This window comes from Tympanuchus pallidicinctus, unplaced genomic scaffold (assembly GCF_026119805.1).
Source record: "Tympanuchus pallidicinctus isolate F22 unplaced genomic scaffold, pur_lepc_1.0 scaffold3, whole genome shotgun sequence".
NCBI lineage: Eukaryota > Metazoa > Chordata > Aves > Galliformes > Phasianidae > Tympanuchus > Tympanuchus pallidicinctus.
In genome coordinates this window covers 36,947,102-36,965,651 of record NW_026294747.1, presented here as the reverse complement: position 1 = coordinate 36,965,651, position 18,550 = coordinate 36,947,102, and the positions used below count along the sequence as shown (strand labels likewise).

The window sequence follows — 18,550 nt, the reverse complement described above, 5'->3', positions numbered from 1 at the left end:
AGAGCAACCACACACCCACTTATTTACAATAAACAACAGCAGCCGAGGTCCAGACCCAATTTCCATCCTCACCATTGCAACCCAATCTCCTAGCAAGTTAATGCAAATCAAAGCGAACGTTTCTCTGACACTGGTAGCAAAGCGCGCTCCTCTCCCAAGAGAGACCTGTAAAACAGGACAGTCACTGACAGCAGTACAATTACTGACACAGATACAGACTTTATGGACATGTTTATCTCTGCTGTAAATCCACACTCTCTCTCCACTCCGATTCATGAGTCATAAAGAAATTGCAGATAATGAAAAAGTTGGAGAAATTTACAACGTGTCGGAAGCCTCAGACAGCCAGAAGAAATTAAAGAGCTGACTGAGGATAAATCACACAGGTACAATTAAAACTTCCTATTCCTTCTTCACTTCCAAACTGGGGTACAAGCCAATGGAGATGATGGAAAGTTGAGGTCACGACTCCTCCGACTGTAATCATTTCTTAACTACCTACATGTCAAAATTAGCCAATTCACAGATCATGTTTGAATGCCAATTTCAGGCTGGCATTCTGATGCCTCACTCTTCCACCCAGAATGAATCCTGTCAGTAAATAAACAACCCAGTGAGCAGTGTAAGAGAATGTGATTTCCTCATCCCTCTGCAGATGCAAAGTACACCTCTTACCATATCACCCTGCCTTAAAATGAAGCAGATCTACAGCATGGGAGGAGTGAATAGAGACAACCAGGAGAAAGGCCAAGGTTTCATGTGAAAATCATGGCAGCTTGGACATCACAGTGACAGGGGCTGTATAAATACCCTAACAGATCACAAGCATTCCTTTCACTTTTCTGAAACAACCAAATAATGGTAGAGAGTTACTATGAATGTAAATCAGAAATCGCCTGTATTAACTTTGTACTTTTCCAGGAAGCCCATAACAGGTAAGGAAAACAAAAGCAAGCATTAGCATTTCAATTGATAATGCAGCTCCTGAAAAAAACCTCTCTGATCATTTCCTAACCCACAAATGAACTATCCATAATGTGAGACATTTTCTGGAAGAAGTCCACTAATTCAACGAAGTAAATCCTTATACTAACCGCATATTAAAGAAATCCAGTGTCCAAAGAGCATAATTTTGTTGTCCAGCTATAAAACTCTGCCTTCAAGCCTTGAAGCACAGTGTATACTATTTCAAAGTCTTTGCAAACGCGGTACTAAATAACAAAATAAGAGAGAAATATGCTTCCAGGCAAAGCTGAAATGTAATGAAAATTCATTCAGCAAGGCAGGAAAATGTAAAGGAACAGAAAGAAAAACAGTTGCTACAAAGAAAATTCTGAACAGGGCAGACATATGATATGGAGGCATGCTGAAGCACATGCATCTCAAACTGTTTCCTTCCTAGGCAAGACAGCCCACCTCACTGCAGTGTATTTAATATAGTGTATTTTTAAGTTTAAGACCATAATGAGCATTAGACTTGGCATAAAATATTCTAAGTCCAACATATTTAGAATAATATAAACGATTCCAGAGCACATTTTCTTCCTTCGTGTTTTAGGTAAATATAGACACATTAGTGCTAGAAGCTCCACACGTCTGCAGGTGCTGGCTTTTAACAAAGAAGCAGCAAGCACCCTCCTTACTCTTGTCAGTAGTCAAGATGCTAAGAACACTGCTGTATCTTTCTAATCACAAGCACCAAGGTCTCCAAGTCTTACAGGATCCAGACTTGGATCCACAGCATGGAAACCTCCTTCACTTTGCTTCTTATTTCTGTAACAGTTTCCTTCTCAACCACCATGAGTACTTTAAGTAGTCTTACTTCTGCCAGGAAATAGTCATATTCAGCAAAGAGTCTGCTTTCTAAATAGGTTCCCAAAACCTCATTTTGGTTAACAAGAAACTGTGAGAAACCAGCTCCCTTTGCAAAGGTATAGTCAGACTTCTGAGCTTAGAAAGCCTCTGTGTTAATTAAATCAGGACTAAATAAAGAGCAGTTATGGTCATTACTTCCTTTTTTTTAATCTGATCAATTATATAATTAACATTATAAGCCCACTTGGGTACACAGGCCTCTAATTCTGCTTGGAGCCCACAGGCAATGTATGTTGACACTACACAAAGGCACTCCTAAGAAAGATAACTCATTACAGAAAACGAAAGACGAGATTCAGTAAGACAACAAATGATCCTCATTTCTTTCCCCAATTCCATTCCAATTCAGCAGCTTACACAAAGTTCAACTTAACTGCAAATAAAATGTCATGCTTTGTTTTTTAAAGCTTAAAATATAACACAAGCTCAATCTACAAAAGATGGAGATCTACGCTCCTACCTGTGATCAGTAGTAAGAAAAAAAAAAAAAACAAAAAACTTTGAAATTGTCCTTGTCAAGAGAAGGATGCAAGGATAACAAATAGAACTAAGTAAATGTTTCAAAAACATGCCACAGTTAAAACTCCGCCCAAGGAAAGAAGAAAAGACAGAATTGTTCTTTTTCTTCAACCTACAACAAAGTTGAACTTCCAGGCACACACAGCATTTACCTGAGAAAAATGAAAAACTCAAGATGACCAGAAAAGAATGGCAATCTGTAACTAGCTGGGCATTTAGAATGAGCCCCTTTACTCTGCATAAACTTCAGAGGCTTCTGAGACTGCAGAGAACTATAATTCACAACTAAGGACAGCTTAACTCCTCATCCCCATCTCTATCTGTCTCTTTTTGCCTCTTAAAAGTTCTCTCCCTTACAGGAACACTTCAGTGATTTCTGGCAACAGTTGCTAAATTACCTTGTGTTACAGTCCTGACTATTATAAAAAACAACAACAACAACCCCAATTCAATACCTTCCTTCCACTCCCCCATTTCATTGCCAACAGGCCAAAGGCAAATACCTATAGAGGAGCATAAGACAAGGACACAGCCCAGTTTGCCTACTAATCTTTCAGCTTTTTGCCCTCTGTTTTTGACCTCTTTGTTAGAAGGATTTATCATTCAGCAATTTGTCTCATCAATTCAAAGGTAACTTTGTACTCACAACCTCTGCCTTTAAGACACATTGCAAGTTCCACCTTGCTTTTGTCCTGACACACCACTGATTCTCACTGGCCCCCATACTTAGAGAAACAGCGAAGAGCTGCTCCCCATACGTGCACCCTCTGCATTCATCAGTTCTACAGACATTTTTCCACACATGGCACAGTTGTCTATTCAGGCAAAAAAAACCTCCTAACTTATTTATTCATTTTTCACATTAATGAAAACTATCACTAATTCTGACTACATCCTGGCTGACTTCTCCTTTATCAATGGTGCTTCAAGACTGACACCCTCGTTGTTCACCTGACATGCCCACCTCACCCAAGGCTAATTCTTGGCCCCTCAGTTAGCATCAAGCAGCTCCTCCACTATAGGATAGCTATTTAATTTGCTTGACCATGCTGAACATATATGGAAAAGAAATTGGTGCTACAGAAAAGGAAATGGGAGAAAACTTCCTGGATTCCAGTGAAAGCCAGGGCACACAAAACTAAGAGGGATACTTGGTTGAGCATGCCCAGTAACAATCTCATTGCTCTTGAAGTACGAGGATTTGAGATTGGACAATGCAGTCATTATACATTCCTAATTTTACAGGAAGAAGAGCACAAAACAGCTTCAGCTCCAAACAGAAATATAATCTAACCCAAAAGAGAAGACTAGCACTGCAGACAGGGAAATTATAAACAGTATTCATATTCGTAAGGTCAGTTATTCTGAGTTTTCTAGTACCGAAGATAGATAATGTAAACAAGTACCATTACCTTCCCAGATACATCAGACCTTAAAAAGAATCTGGCTTTGAAGAAAGTCTTGCACTGGTGGTATCATCAAATCTACCCTCCGACAGCACAGCAGGCTGATAGTTATTCCAGCATCAGCAATACTTTACAAACAGGCAGTATGTGTGCACACTTGGGCCACACAAGATGCTCTCAGACACTGAAGACAGCTAGCATAGCGCTAGCATTTTAAAAGAACTGGTAGAATAACCCAAGAGTTTAGGAGTATATCACCCTTCCATTGAGCCCAGGCAAACTAGAAAGAAGCTCATATGAATTTAAGAAGGCATATAATTCAGTAATGATTAATTTAACCAAACTGAAATCTGAGCAATAGATTTGACAAAATGTAATTTTAAGTGCCGGAATCCTGCCTTGATAAACTTTACAGATGTATTCAGTCCCACACTTCCTTTAACCAAATGAATCATCATACAAAATTAACGTGAAGAGTGCCATGAACTGGTTCAGTAACAGATCTCACAACATAATTACAAAGTCAATAAACAGGCATTTTTGTCATGGAGCACTGCAGGAATCATCATGGTCCAGGCAGCATTTTTACCAGTAACTCAGACAAAAACAAAAGCCTTTGAAAATACAAAGGAATTGGAATGTAGAAGGTGGCACTGGAAAGTAAAGTAAATAAAATACTGACACAATGAAGCAGAATTGTTTCTCACACAGTACAGGGAAGACAAGAAAATATTGTCAAAAGGACAGTGCAAATTTAGAACACAAAGTGTCAAAGTAACTCTTGAGAAGAACTTCAAATCATGACAGACTGCACAATATTTTTGAAGTCTCAGGACCACTATCAGAAGCTTCATGCTGCCATCTAGAGGAGGGCAATCAGCAGGGTTTCTTAATTCTGTTTTTGGTAAGCAGTTTTGATCATCACTATGTAAAATGTGAAATACTAAGTTTCAATCCAAAAAGGCAAAATCAAATCATATACCACTGAAACAAAACCACAAGCTCTTTAACTTTAACGAGCAGATCTCCTGGATTTTTCTTCTTGTTCTCTTACTAACCTAAGTCTACAAGAGAAAATGATAGTACTGATAGAAATAGTCCTGAGAGCCCATGTTCAAACTCAGCATTTCCTTATATGTGAAAGATTTCCCAACATAAACGTATACGTCATGACATACAAAGCATTCGATGTGTTACAAATATGATGAGAGGTTATATATACCTTGGAAATTTAATATTTCAATTGCTACACACTAATGGATATCACTCTCAAATCTCAGATCTTCTATTTTCTTACTTGGTCTTCTTTTCATATTTCTTTCCAGTAAAAATAAACAGAAATAAACACAACAAAAAGTTGATAATCTTTTTTTGCTCTCTTGAGTTCTGCTTAAACTCTATTTAGCACACCAAAGCTGCTTGACATGTAAACCTACAGCTTAATTGAGAAGGACAATCATCTGCCAATCTTATTATTTGATTAAGATTTCCATTGTTAAAGTATAACTTCTACTCCACTAAAAGCCTTATTCAATCTTTGTAGATGTTAGCACTGAAAGTAAATTTCTACCTATGGAGAATGTATTCAGACAGGCTTAATGACCTATTGATAAGAAAGCATTTGGGTATTCCAGGCTTACTATCATGAGACTTTAAAGTTTAACCCATTTTTTGTTACCCACTGAAATGAAGCTGAAAAATCTTTAAGTCTAAAAACATTCAAAGCTACATGTAAAGCCCAAGAGTTAGCTGTAACTGAAGTCTATGACAAAGCAAAATAAAGAAGAAAAAATTAATTGCATCAATATGCACAGGTACTGTTTAAAGGAAACACAATCCCTTTGGAATCTTCAAAGCTGGATCACCACATTGACAGCAAAATCCTAAATGCAATGATGACAAAAAAAGGCATCTTTTTTCCTCCTCCTTAAAAAAGGCACAGACATGAACTGGTTGTTGTAAGTGGGATGAAGGTCAACTTCAGAATGCAGCCACAGTACCTCCTGCTATTGCTGACTATGGAGAAAAATAACTGAGAGGCCAAAAGCTGCAAGAGCACTAATGGCTAACAGAATCCTTCACACCAGTTAAATTTTTACTCTATAGGCAGTACAAAAGGTTTCACGGAAGTGCTGGCACAGATACTCTGATAAAGAGTGTTAGCACCTAAGGAGCAAAACCAGTGATTTACCTTCGCCAAACCTAAGTCAGAAATTTATGGGCCACTAGAAAAACCAGACCTTAACATACAAAACAGGGAAAAAAAAAATCTAAAATAAGAAATTCTTTTAATTGTGCTCTATTAGGCTTCACTGCAACCATGACAGACTTGCCTAGCGAAGCACTCTTTTCTTCTTCAGAAAATTCTCTACTGCTCTGTCATAATTGTGTGCCACTTCCCACATCTCTAAATGTACTTTTCTGACTGTAAGTGCAACACAAACACACACTTCAGTGGCAAGATTTATAACAGTGGTCACATCTGTGCACAAAACTCACATTCATCCAGTCCCAGCTGATAAGCCAAGTTCTGCAGGCCACGAACCTTCTCCATCAGGTTAGCTATAGTGAGACTTCCCAGCTCTAAGAAGAAAAAGTGTGATTTTTAACACTGTCTGTAGCCCTCTAGTGGCAGTTTATATGCTTACCACTTCACAGAGCATTCAAGTCACACTTTCAACACTGTTTACAGTGTACAGCATATATTCTTCTCACAGCTCATAAAAACCAGCAAGACATTCCAACCATTCCAAAGCAGGAATGGCAAGCAAAAAAAAAAAAAAAAAAAAAAAAAAAAGGAAAAATAAACCAGGGATTTACTGGTTCAAAAAGCAGTAACATGGAGAACAACTGCATTTGTAATCAAGATATATTCTTGCAGATGATAGGACTAACTAAAATATAAGTAATGAACAAGACAAAGACTCCTAAGCAGAATCATTCAGCTGGAGATTCTGATTTTGCAGATGTAAGGACAAGAGGCCTGAGGCTATGGGAGTCACTAACAGGAGCCTCCTGCCTTCAGAATTGAAGCAAATTAATAGCATGATAAAAAAGTAAAATTAGCATAAAATGGTTGGGCAACCAGGACAAAATCCTGGAAGCACTGAACAGAATAAGAGGAGCATCCCCCATCCCTTCACTTGCAGAAGGCTTCAGAAGGCCTCCGAGCTCATTAGGCACTGAATTTCCATCCACAGCCAACCTTGCTACCTATGGTGCTCATACTCACCCTTTAACATATCGATATCATCATTTTCCAGTTCAGCCATCCATTTGGGAGGTGAGTTTGTAATAGGCTGGTTTAGGGAGAGAAAAAATAAAAAAAAGACAAAAGGCAAAGCATGCTCAGATAAGTACATTTTTAGCAGCATACAAAGCCTGATCTAACATTTACAACTAGTTACACTGACAGGATAACTGGCTCCAGGTACCCTACAGGGATACTCTAATGCCTATTTCTATTTTCTAGCTCTCCCTAAGCAAGTCGGGAGTTACAGTAAAACACCAGCTGAAGCCAGCAGCAAGAGCAGCATTCCCCAAGGTTCAGGGCAGTGCCTTTCTCCCGAGCTGTGACAAGTCGCAGTCACAGTAAGAGCCACGCAGCACGAAGTAGGGACAGCTTACGCTTTTGAAGGAGGCGGCGAACTCGGCGACGCCGGGCACTGGAAAAGAGAAGCGAACAGCGCCGGGTGAGCGCGGGGCCGGGCCGGCAGCCCCGCCATCACCCCACTCGCACGGGCCGGCCGCACTCACACTGCTCAGGCCACAGATCCGGAGAAGCCCGGTCAAGCTTCTCAAAACTCAGCAGTGAGGCTTCCAGATCGGCACCTACAATACAGGGAGCGGAGCAGAGGTGAAGCGGCGCACGGCCAGACCACACCGCAGGGTGACGATAATCCCATCCGCGCGCCTTACCGTCCCCGGGAGCCGCCATCTTGCGCGCGTCACGTGATCTAACCCGCCACCCGCGGGAATCCACCCGTGTGACCACAGAGCCGAGCCAGTGCGCCTCAGTTCTCGTGGCCAATCGCTGCCCCGGAGGGGGGGGCGGTGGCGAGAGGGGGCGGGGTGAGGCTCTCCCTCGGCGGCATTGGCTGGCGATTGGCTGGCGGCCGGCAAGGCCCCTCCGGAGGCGGCGTGCAGCGGGCGAGGAGGGCACTCGTCTGACCAATGAGCGGGCGGAGGCGGGCCTTCGGGCAGGCAGGAGGTGTGGCGAGGGGCGCTGTTCGGGGTCCGCGGCGCAGCGACCCTCGGCCGGGATGGCGGCGGCGGCGGCGGCGCGTAGCGTTTGGGGCGGGCGGCGACACGTAGCGCTCAGGGTGAGGCGGCGGCCACCGAGAACTGCAGGCGGGGCCAAGGATGGCACCCCGGGGGGGAAGTAGGGGATCTGGGGGCGGCGGCGAGCCCCGCGTAACCGGACTGCTTTGTGTCCCCCATCCAGCTGCCGCCGAGAACCGGTGTTCCCTGGATCGCTTCGGCCGCCGCCTCCTCCTCTGTGGTGAGTGGCGCCGGGCGGCTCCCCGGGGCAGAAGTGCAGCTGGGAGAAGCGCTCCTGCAGGCGGGCGGGAGGGGGGCCTGCGGCGGGGCGGTGAGGCTGCGGGGCGGTGGGGCTGCGGTTGGGTAGTTCACCGAGGTTCTGCCGGGCTGGGAGGAGCTCGGGTTTCCTGCACTTCCTTTAGTTCTGGAGGAGATGGTCTTCTCCCAAACGCAGTCCGAGGCTCCGCTTGCCCCGCTGTAATGTCAGCCACATCAGCACTTGTAACGTTTTATTCTTATTTTAACCCACCGCGGTATTCCTTCGCAAGCCAAGGCCTCGCTCATCCATTACCGGCATTAGGTCAGACATCTCACTTCAGCCCTGCTCACTGACAGTGTCTCAGCCCTTGCCGTTCTCTTCCTTTTTCACTCCTCCACTTTTCACTGCCATGACCTGTCCAAGTCAGCCCCATTTATTTTCCTGATTTGTCCTCTGATCTCTCTCCCACCATCACACCAGCGTGAGCATCCCTGTCCTCATTGCCCTCACCAGGTGACCTGCCTGGTGGATGAGGGAAAGGGTGTCGACAAAGTCTACCTAGATTCAGCAAAGCCTTTGGCACTTTCTCCCATAGTATCTTCCTGGAGAAGGTGGCAGCCCATGGCTTGCACAAGTACACTCTTTGCTAAGTAAAGAACTGGCTGGGGGGGCAGACTCAGAGAGTGAATTATCCTGATTTATTCATCTTTATTGATGATCTGGACATGGAAATTTAGTGCACCCTCAGTAAATTTGCAGATGACACCACGGTGGGAGGAAGCGTCAATCTGCCTGAGAATAAGAAGGCCTTACAGAGGGATCTGGACAGGTTAGATCAATGGGCTGAGGTCAATTGTGTGAGCTTTAATGAGACCAAGTGTCTCGTCCTGCACTTTGGTGCACTCCATGTGACACTACGGGCTTGGGATCAAGTAGCTAGAAGACTTTGCAGACGAAAAGGATCTGGGGGTGTTAGATACTGACAGCCAGCTGAACATGAGCCAGCAGTGTGCTCAGCTAGCCAAAAAGGCCAATGGTATCCTGGCTTATATCAGAAATAGTGCAGTCAGCAGGGGAGGGATCGTCCTCCTGTACTTGGGATCTCAATACTATGTTCAGTTTTGGGCTGGGAGGGAATGGCCTCAAGTTGTGCCAGAGGAGGCTTAGGTTGTGAATTAGGAAACATATTCTTGGAAAGAGTGGTGAGCCACTGGAATAGACTGGGCTACCCAGGGAAGGTGGTGGAGTCACCATCCTTGAAGGTGTTCAAGATTTGTGTTGATGTGGCACTGAGGAACATGGTTAGTGGGCATGATGGTGATGGGTTGATGGTTGGGCTAGATGATCTTCGAGGTCTTTTGTAACCTTAATGATTCTGTGATCGCCCTCTCATAACTCCATGTCCCAATTCTCTTCACACAGCTTCCTGATATACATGGTTTTATCCTCATTTCTAAGACCTGTGTACCATCCCTGTTCTTCACTCCGCATCTCTGTTTCCTCTTCTTCCTATCCATTCTCCCCAAGTGAATGTTCTGTGGCAGCATGAAGCGTTTCTCACTTTCTCCAGGTTTCTTCATTACCTCTCAATATCAGTTACTAGTTTCCAGTCTCTTCACTTGTGCGGCCCCAGTTTTTCCTGCATGCTACAGCACTAACTGCATCTTCTACCCCTGCTTTTTCTTCTCCATACTTACCTGAGCTCCTTAACCAAAACTTTCATTTTTGTTTCTTCTGCATCTGTACTGAAAAGCTGTGCCCTCTGTGCTGCCTGCCGTGACCATAGCTGTGAGCTCAGCAGCAACAGGTTCCCTGCTCTTGGCTGCAAAACCACTTGGGAAGCAGGAACAGGACAGCACTGTGCCTACAGCTATGAGCTGGGAGATGAACCAGCTTAGTGACTTGATGGGAAGGAAGTGTAGCGCAGTTTGCACCAAGTGAGCAGAATTCTTACAAAGTGAATTATTAATGTTTGTTTTTTTAATACGTTTAGGAACTGCAGGGTTTTTGTGACTTAGTAATTGTAGTGACTGAGTAGATTAAAATAGTTCTGAACATAATTCTAGCAATGTATATCTTCTGTAATCGTTTTTAGACAGGGTTTTAACAATTTTAGTCTAAATTGAGGGAAAAAATGGAGTACAGGAATAAATGACAAAAGCTTGCACATAATAGGGCACATTGTTATGTGTGCACCTTCAGGCAAAGATCACTCACTGTCCTGTCTTCCACAGCCAACAACCAAACTGTTCATCGATGGGAAGTTTGTCGAGTCCAAGACCACAGAATGGATCGATATCCACAACCCAGTAAGTGAAATGGCTTCTGCTCATATACCCACAGTTGGTTTGCAAGAGGGTGCTGTGATTTCCTTGAATCACTTGGTGAAAGGGGGAAGTATGTGAAGTGTGTGTGCTTCTGGAGAAAGCTTAGAGTTGGAGCTTAAGATGGATTTAGCATTGTGTAATTGCTTTGCAGTTTCCTCTTCATGTTCACTGTCAGTCTTAGGGAAGTAATGACCTCTTTTATCTCCCTATGTAGTAAACCCCTGATCTCTAGAGGGAATGCTGAAATCCTTCTTAACTATTTTTCACATAGAAAGGCTCTGTGAAGGCGATGTCAAAATTCCAGAAAGCTTCCTTTCATCCTGCATGTATGCAGCCTGATATAATTTGATGCCAGCTGAATGTGAAGTCCTGATAAATTGCAAAATGTGTCAGACAAGTCAATGAAATTCCCACTTGGAAACCAGTACTGCATTTACACTTTTCTGTGTGCCTGATTTGAGAAGTGTAGACTGAAGATTTTCAGAACTACAAAATGCATAGAATTCCAGCTGTGGTCCAGGCCTCTCGGTGTGCACTAAGAGAGCAGTCTCTTTTCTGTTTCCCCCTGAGAAGTACAGCTTCTTTTAGAATAAAGGTATTAAGTGTGTGGTTTGCAAGGACTGTTGAATGGTCGGCAAGGACAGCTGGAAAAAATTGAGTTTTGATACAATTTGTTTCTTTCCATCAGGCCACAAATGAAGTAGTTGCTCGTGTACCCAAAGCTACAACTAGTGAAATGGAGGCAGCTGTAACTTCTTGCAAAAAGGCTTTTTGGAACTGGTCAGAAACATCTATTTTGAGTCGCCAGCAAATCTTCCTGCGTTACCAACAGCTCATCAAAGACAATCTGGTGAGACACTGCGGCTGTGTGTGATGGCTGTTGCTGAATGCATTGCAGCTGACTGTGAACGAAATTGAGAGACTTAATCATTAACTGAGTTGTTGTTAAGGTGTTGTTGCCGTAAGTGAGGAGCTGACAGAGTCACCATCACTGAGAGGTAGCAAAGCACTCTCCAGGCCGAAGCAGACACAGAAGCAGTACTTCTTAGGGAATATTATTCTGCATTTGTTTCTTTTACCAAAATACCACAGGAGGAGCTTGGTGGAGAATGTGCCAGTTGACAAAGACAAGTGAGAGAAGTGTATTTTTGGATTCCCCAGGTTTTTCTGTGTCTGTGTTGTGACACATGAAAGCAATAGAATATAAACCAGCCCACAGTTGTTTGTTGGTTTTGGTGTTTTTTTTTCAATATCGCTTGTGTAGCTCATTGACTTCTTGTGCAGCCCTTGTCGGCTTTCCCAGAATCTATTCAGACTGTAATGTTCAGCAGATGTTAAACTTATCCCTGAGCCCTTCTTCATGGGCAGGCATTTCCCTAACATTCATAAACTTTGTGTTTTCCATTTTCAGAAGGAAATTTCAAAACTCATCACCTTTGAGCAAGGGAAGACCCTGGCTGACGCTGAGGGAGATGTGTTCCGAGGCCTCCGTAAGCTGCTGGCTCCGTCTGTTACAAAAGGGGCTTTCAGAACCCACAGGAAGGGAGGAATTCTCCTGAGCAACTGTTTGCTCTTGGAGTTTGTACATCTAGCTCCCCTCATAACTTCCTTCTGAAAAAGAAGGGCAGTTGTAACTCCAACTTGAGAAGTTCCCTTAGGTAGAGTTCTTAAGTCACTTCCAAGTTGTTTGATCCTTTTTTTTCCTAGGAGTGAGTACTGAATGCTGCAAAGAGATAGGAACTTCTCACTTGTGCTGAAATGTCTGAGGTTGAATCCCAGCTGGTACATTAAAACTACATCTGTACTACTTTTACTGGGGCTGTTGAATCTGTGCTACTATCACAGTGCTGTATAGCGTACTCAGGAGAGAATCCATTCACAGTGAGCTCACAGTGCTTGGGAGAGCAGAGGGATTTTCTGGAGCACAATGAGTTTTAAGTCGTGGCTGGAAGAAGGACTTGGGTCAAGGTAGTGCTGAGAAGGGAGTATGGGGAGTGACCGTTATCAGATCACCCAGTGGCATGTTGCCCTTTCTGCTGCAGAGGTGGTTGAACACGCTTGCAGTGTGACATCTCTCATACTGGGAGAGACCATGCCCTCCATCACTAAAGACATGGACACTTGCACCTACCGTCTGCCCTTGGGTGTGTGTGCTGGCATTGCACCGTTCAATTTCCCAGCGATGATTCCTCTCTGGATGTTTCCCATGGCTATGGTTTGTGGAAACACATTCTTGATGAAACCTTCTGAGCGTGTGCCAGGTGCACTCATGTTCCTTGCCAAGCTGTTTCAGGATGCTGGTGCCCCAGACGGGACTCTGAATATCATCCATGGACAGCATGAAGGTAATAATAGCTCTTGTTGGATTGGAGTATGTATGCGTTGTGGTGTGTGCTTAGTGGGGGTGTTAGAGCTGTTTGAGCATCTGATCCTGCTGCTGTTAGAGAGGTTTGGAAAGACCTCTGTCTTAGCCCCTATCATATATGTGCAGAGCTCCTGAGATTTGACTGGCGGGCCCGTGTTTCGAGTACTTGGGGCTCAGTGCATGAAAAGCCAGCAGAAATCCTGTTGTATGAGCCCTGGGGCAGAGCTCACATGCTGAGAAGTTAGAGTGGAGAGACGCATGAGCAGGCAGCAGGAGAACTCAAATATTGGAGACATGCAAGGATTCTAACGAGAAGAAAGGTGCATAGATTAGCAGCATGGGGATGAGGGCAGGGGGAAGCATTTTATACTGCAGTGTATAATGTATTATTTCCTATTTGAAGCTGTGAACTTCATTTGTGACCATCCGGATATCAGAGCTATCAGCTTTGTGGGATCTAATCAGGCTGGCGAGTACATCTACGAAAGAGGATCCCGGAATGGCAAGAGAGTCCAGGCTAACATGGTAATGCCACTCAGCACAGCATGCAGCACCACACAGACAGACTTCCTCTATCTGTACGTGCTTGAACAGACCACACTGTTCTGCAGCAGACACTGACTTTGTGACTGATAATTACTCGCTGAGGCTGACCTTCTTGCCATCCTGTAGGCAGCAAAGTCATAACTACTACACCATGTTATTACCGAGCGCTAGAGAAATGAGCGGGGCTGGTTAATGGAGTCTGTATGTGTTTTGTATTTTAGGGAGCAAAGAACCATGGTGTGGTGATGCCAGATGCCAATAAAGAGAACACCTTGAACCAGCTGGTTGGAGCTGCCTTTGGAGCAGCTGGCCAACGCTGTATGGCCCTGTCTACAGCAATTTTAGTGGGAGAAGCACAGAAATGGTTGCCAGAGTTGGTGGAAAGAGCCAAAAATCTACGTGTAAATGCAGGTACAGATCCTGATAATTTCTTACCAGCTACTTTGCTTCTGTAGAACTGTGGCTTTTTAGGTTGGTGTGTCTGCCATATTGTAGTGTGTCTGTTGGAGCTGCTGGCTCTGTAGGCTTGATCCATAAGGATGGGAGCTAGCAGATTGTCTGGATTGGGACACAGAGTCCTAGACTTGGAGTTAGGAATATTTAGGAAGGAATGGCAGTACAACCGTGCTGCAAGATTTACAGGTTTGTTTTTAACTGGAACTTTGAGATTATGTCCCATATAGAACACAAACATTTTACATAGCAATCTCACTTACAGGTCCTTCCAATTTGTAGTAAGCATACAGTAAGAGGGAAAAATGGAAACAAGTACTTTTGAGATTGATATTAGAATTCTCCTGCTTTTCATTTGTTTCAAATAAAGTCTTGCATGGAGGAAAAGTTTTCTTCCCAGTGATTAAAACTATGCTTATGACTTCTCTTGTTTGTTGATTATGTTTCTTAATGGTACAAATCTTTGCTCCGTGTCTCAGAAACATCAGAATTTTCCTATTTTTTTCCTGCTAATGTAGTTACCTTCATTATGCCTAAGAGGAACAGTTAAAAACTTTGCATCTCTGCCTCTCTGCAGGAGACCAGCCTGGAGCAGACCTAGGGCCTCTAATCAGTCCCCAGGCCAAGCAAAGGGTTTGCCACCTGATTCAGAAGGGAGTAGAAGAAGGTGCCAGTCTTCTTCTGGATGGACGTAATATCAAAGTGAAGGGCTATGAAAACGGCAATTTTGTTGGACCAACGATCCTTGCCAATGTCAAGGTGACTTAACAAAAACTGCTTGATGCTGTATGTTGCAGGATCATTTGAAAAATGAGTCAGCCAAATTGGTCAGTATTCAGGATTCACCACATAGAAATCTCATAAATAACTCAGTTTTCCCTTGCACAATTCCAATGAAGTGCTGGTTGTGTAATGTTGCTGTGGAGGTGATGAAAGAATTCCCAGGGACAGAACAATATTAATAAAATTACTGATATGAATAAAGTTAATAATCTTAACTTTTTTTTAATGTAGCCAATTGGAAGAACACATGGACAGTTTGTACAGTGTCAAATTAAATGTCCACTGAGCATTGTGTACTTTCTGTAGCAATGGCCAGCGGCAGATGCCTAAAGAAGATTATGACTAACAGCCAAACATGAAATTTTCCTGTCTGCCCATTATGCATTCCTACACTTTGCACCTTCCTATTTATAGATATCAATATAATGCACAGCATTCTCTATGGGAGAATATTTTTTTTTACCAGGCACACATCTCAAGTCAGTTTTCATATCTAAATTCTCCTTTTTAATGTTTATGCCATCAGCTGTATTAGTTAATTACTGTTTAAGTATTAGATTCATTTTGGGCCCTCTGGTGTGATTCCAACGTGGCATACCAGTCTTGATAGTTCTGCTATTGTTGTATTCCTATGATTTTATGGATTAAATGCTGTTTATATATTTCCAGCTTTTAATCTGTTTCATAGTTTTCCTGCACTGTTTTCATTAAAAATCTTAAAATGTTTCACTTTCCTTTAGTGCATTGTAAATAGTATTCAGAAGTAAAAGTTTCACTGAGTGTTTTTTATTTGTAGTTCTTCATATATGGTCAATATTAATAGTTCAATATTAACCACATACAGCTTGCCTGTCAGGTGCCTATTTTGTAGTTTGTTGTGTTAGTTATTAATGATTGAAGTAATTTCTAACTGGTACTTCTGTGTTTGTCAGATACTGCTTATTATCAAGCATAAGTCCTGGGCACTCAGTTTCAGAGAACTGCAGGTTATCAGCAAGATATGAAGTAAACTATCCTGAATTAATCCTGGCTTTAATCAGCTTTGAGCAAAGAGTAGACCTGTAACTCATGTTAGGCAGGCAGTAAAAGCAGAAAGTACTTTAGCAATTACAAGTTGTACCCTCCTTAGTAGATAGGTGGCAGGGCATGGGAAACAGTGGAATGACAACCAGGACTGAAGGCAATGGAATATGATGGGTGATTCTAGGGATACCCTGAGCTTGAGCACTTGATGTGTTTATATCCTCTTCCCTAGGATATTTGATATATTATATCCTATTTATTATATTCAATATCCAGTCTGCTTTTTCTGTTGTTTGTCTTGGCAGCCAAACATGACTTGTTACAAGGAGGAAATCTTTGGACCTGTCTTAGTGGTTCTGGAAGCAGACACTTTGGATGATGCAATTGAGATGGTGAACAATAACCCCTATGGAAATGGAACTGCAATCTTCACCACCAATGGAGCCACAGCTCGGAAGTATTCTCACTTAGTAGATGTGGGGCAGGTATGTTCAAGCCAGAATTATTGCTATTGATACTCACTCACCATTTGTGGTAAATAGCCATCCAGCTACAGCAACTAATCGCTGACTACTCAGCCAACACTGCCCAGCTTCAGATTAAGAGATACAGAATATTTTGGAGAGTGCTCTGCAATCTGCTGTTTTTTTATCTTGTGTGTAATATGGTGGCTATCTTTTGCTTTAGGTGGGTGTCAATGTTCCAATTCCAGTACCTCTGCCCATGTTCTCTTTCACTGGTTCTCGTGCTTCTTTCAGAGGAGATACAAATTTCTATGGCAAACAGGTAACTTGCCAAATTTCAGATTACTTTCTTAGGTTGATCTGAGGAAAATCACGTTAGCAGTGGCAATGGGAAAATAGTCATCAGATCTCCCCTTACTGGGGGGAGATTTGAGAAGGGAGCAAGAACTAAAATAGCAAGCTTTCCCATAGGGCCAGAATCTTTGGGGAACTGTTGAAAGGAATAAGTTGACAGGAATTGTTCCCATGTAGGCAAACACAGTGCACTGTAGATATGGCAAACAACTGCTTGCTACACCTGTGGCACAGATATGAAGAATTCCTAAGGCCAAATATCTGATCTTTGCATCTCTTTCCCCCAGGGAGTGCAGTTCTACACACAGCTGAAAACTATCATTTCTCAATGGAAAGAGGAAGATGCCACTGTTACCAAGCCTGCTGTGGTTATGCCAACTATGGGGAACTAAATCAGCCTTTAAAGATGCTGTCTCTGGTGCCCCTCTCTTTCCATGTTGCAATTGTCCTGACTATCATGGTTTCCTTGGGAATAAATAGAAAACTTCATTTTCTAAGGGCCTCTTTCTATGTAGATCAGGCAAGTTTAAAATGCACAGTCTGGGTTTTCTGTTGCTGTGATTGTTTTTGTATAACTACAAGGAAGAAACTATCCTATCTAATTGAAAGGGAAAATAGATGGGCTTTACTTTGTGTTTCTTTCTAGACCTTCTGAACATGAACGTTTTTCTGCTTTCGGCTTCAGTACTTCTAGCCTTAGTGATTCACTACCAGCTACATCTTGTAGCAGTTTTCTTTACCACTTTCTTACATGTTGAGATTGTGAGCTCACCATACTCAGATGAGTATTCACTTTGAGTCATGTGACTGGGACACTTTGGATGTGTCACAGAAGTGACTTCTACGTACAATGAAGACAGCAAGTTTTGGAGTTGCAACTGTCAGTCTTTCGTCAATTGAGGAATTCCCAAAATACCTGGGAAATATCTTTCTAAGGATTTTTCGGGGAAGCACATTTGATCACTTGTCTAAGGACAAAATAAATACCTGCATCGCATAGTAACCTTCACTGTGCCTCTTACAGCTGGAAATTGTTCCTGTTGTGCACATGGCTTGCATTCTCCAGCTTACTATCAGTTCCATTATACCTGGAAGTTGGTTGGTGCCTTTTTGCCTTTTTACTAACAGTAATGTGCCTGCAGATCCTTTAAGATAGTGGAACTATGGAAGCAGAAACATGTGTGTATGTCTTGCATCATAAGATCATGTCAGTGTAGTTGGTAGGAAGAATAGGTAAACAGGTCAGTAGGAGGAAACACCTGATTTAATCACAAAGCAATTAGGCCTGTTCTGTGTGTTTTCCTGAATATAAATGTATTTTTTGTGTGTGTGTTTGATCAACTCTGTCACATTTGCTCAAATACAGTCATGTCCTCTACGGACTGCAGATCTCAGTGCTAGAGATGGGTAACTCTTGCTATACCCTGTTCTTATACATGCATTTGGAGCTGGATAGCTTATATTTTTATTCTTGCTTCCTAGAAGATGAAGCCATGAGGGGGGAAGGGAAGGGGAAAATCTGCAGGGACTTCATTCAAGTACCCATGGAAAATGATACTATTCTAAATGATTGTAATCATTACTTGTTCTGATTAAAACAATCTGAATGTGAAGACTCTGTATCCTGCCTTCTGATAAAGATACAATGTAACACATGATTATTAGAGTAACTACTGGTGATCCACTAATGTTTCTATCTTAGTTTGTTGGTTTTTTTTTTTTCCTTCTGCTATACTCTAGAGGGAAAATTATCACCTTGCAATTTGATTATGAATTAAAAATTTGCTAATCACTGCAGAAAGTGATTGCTCTTGATAAGATATTCTATAGGTGTTCTGTTGACCATATTACCCTCTTTGCAGAGGCTGGCATACCAATTTCTTTTGTAACCTCTGTATAAATCCTTTTTTTTTTTT

At 42.6% G+C, this 18,550-nt stretch overlaps 2 protein-coding genes across 3 annotated transcripts in view; one reads left to right on the top strand and one right to left on the bottom strand.

Annotated features, from left to right (window-relative positions):
- LIN52 (lin-52 DREAM MuvB core complex component) overlaps positions 1–7,832 on the bottom strand; it is a 38,676-nt gene extending 30,844 nt beyond the window's left edge. Inside the window, exons 1-6 of one of the 2 annotated variants that reach the window (XM_052694157.1) lie at positions 7,719–7,832; positions 7,557–7,631; positions 7,428–7,465; positions 7,033–7,099; positions 6,300–6,383; positions 73–165 (exon numbers count right to left, since the gene is read on the bottom strand). In XM_052694157.1, the coding sequence (XP_052550117.1) occupies positions 98–165; positions 6,300–6,383; positions 7,033–7,099; positions 7,428–7,465; positions 7,557–7,631; positions 7,719–7,737 (351 nt within the window). In that variant the 5' untranslated portion in view covers positions 7,738–7,832 and the 3' untranslated portion in view covers positions 73–97. The remainder of the gene's footprint in view (positions 1–72; positions 166–6,299; positions 6,384–7,032; positions 7,100–7,427; positions 7,466–7,556; positions 7,632–7,718) is intronic. The other variant, XM_052694158.1, reaches the window with a different exon arrangement.
- Positions 7,833–7,982: 150 nt separating this feature from the next.
- On the top strand, positions 7,983–18,547 carry ALDH6A1 (aldehyde dehydrogenase 6 family member A1). Its single transcript, XM_052694647.1, has 12 exons — positions 7,983–8,122; positions 8,245–8,301; positions 10,554–10,628; positions 11,335–11,496; positions 12,058–12,136; positions 12,689–12,991; positions 13,415–13,536; positions 13,779–13,968; positions 14,588–14,769; positions 16,122–16,301; positions 16,504–16,602; positions 16,922–18,547. Exons 1-12 carry the CDS (start codon positions 8,063–8,065, stop codon positions 17,024–17,026), a joined length of 1,614 nt encoding a protein of 537 aa, XP_052550607.1. The 5' UTR covers positions 7,983–8,062; the 3' UTR covers positions 17,027–18,547.
- The last annotated feature ends 3 nt before the right edge of the window (positions 18,548–18,550 follow it).

Excerpts from the sequence above, each read along its gene's own strand:
- ALDH6A1 (XM_052694647.1), top strand. The coding sequence starts at position 8,063 with ATGGCGGCGGCGGCGGCGGCGCGTAGCGTTTGGGGCGGGCGGCGACAC. Across the intron at positions 8,123-8,244 it reads GGCGACACGTAGCGCTCAGG|CTGCCGCCGAGAACCGGTGT; the intron begins GTGAGGCGGCGG and ends TCCCCCATCCAG. Across the intron at positions 12,137-12,688 it reads AGATGTGTTCCGAGGCCTCC|AGGTGGTTGAACACGCTTGC; the intron begins GTAAGCTGCTGG and ends TTTCTGCTGCAG.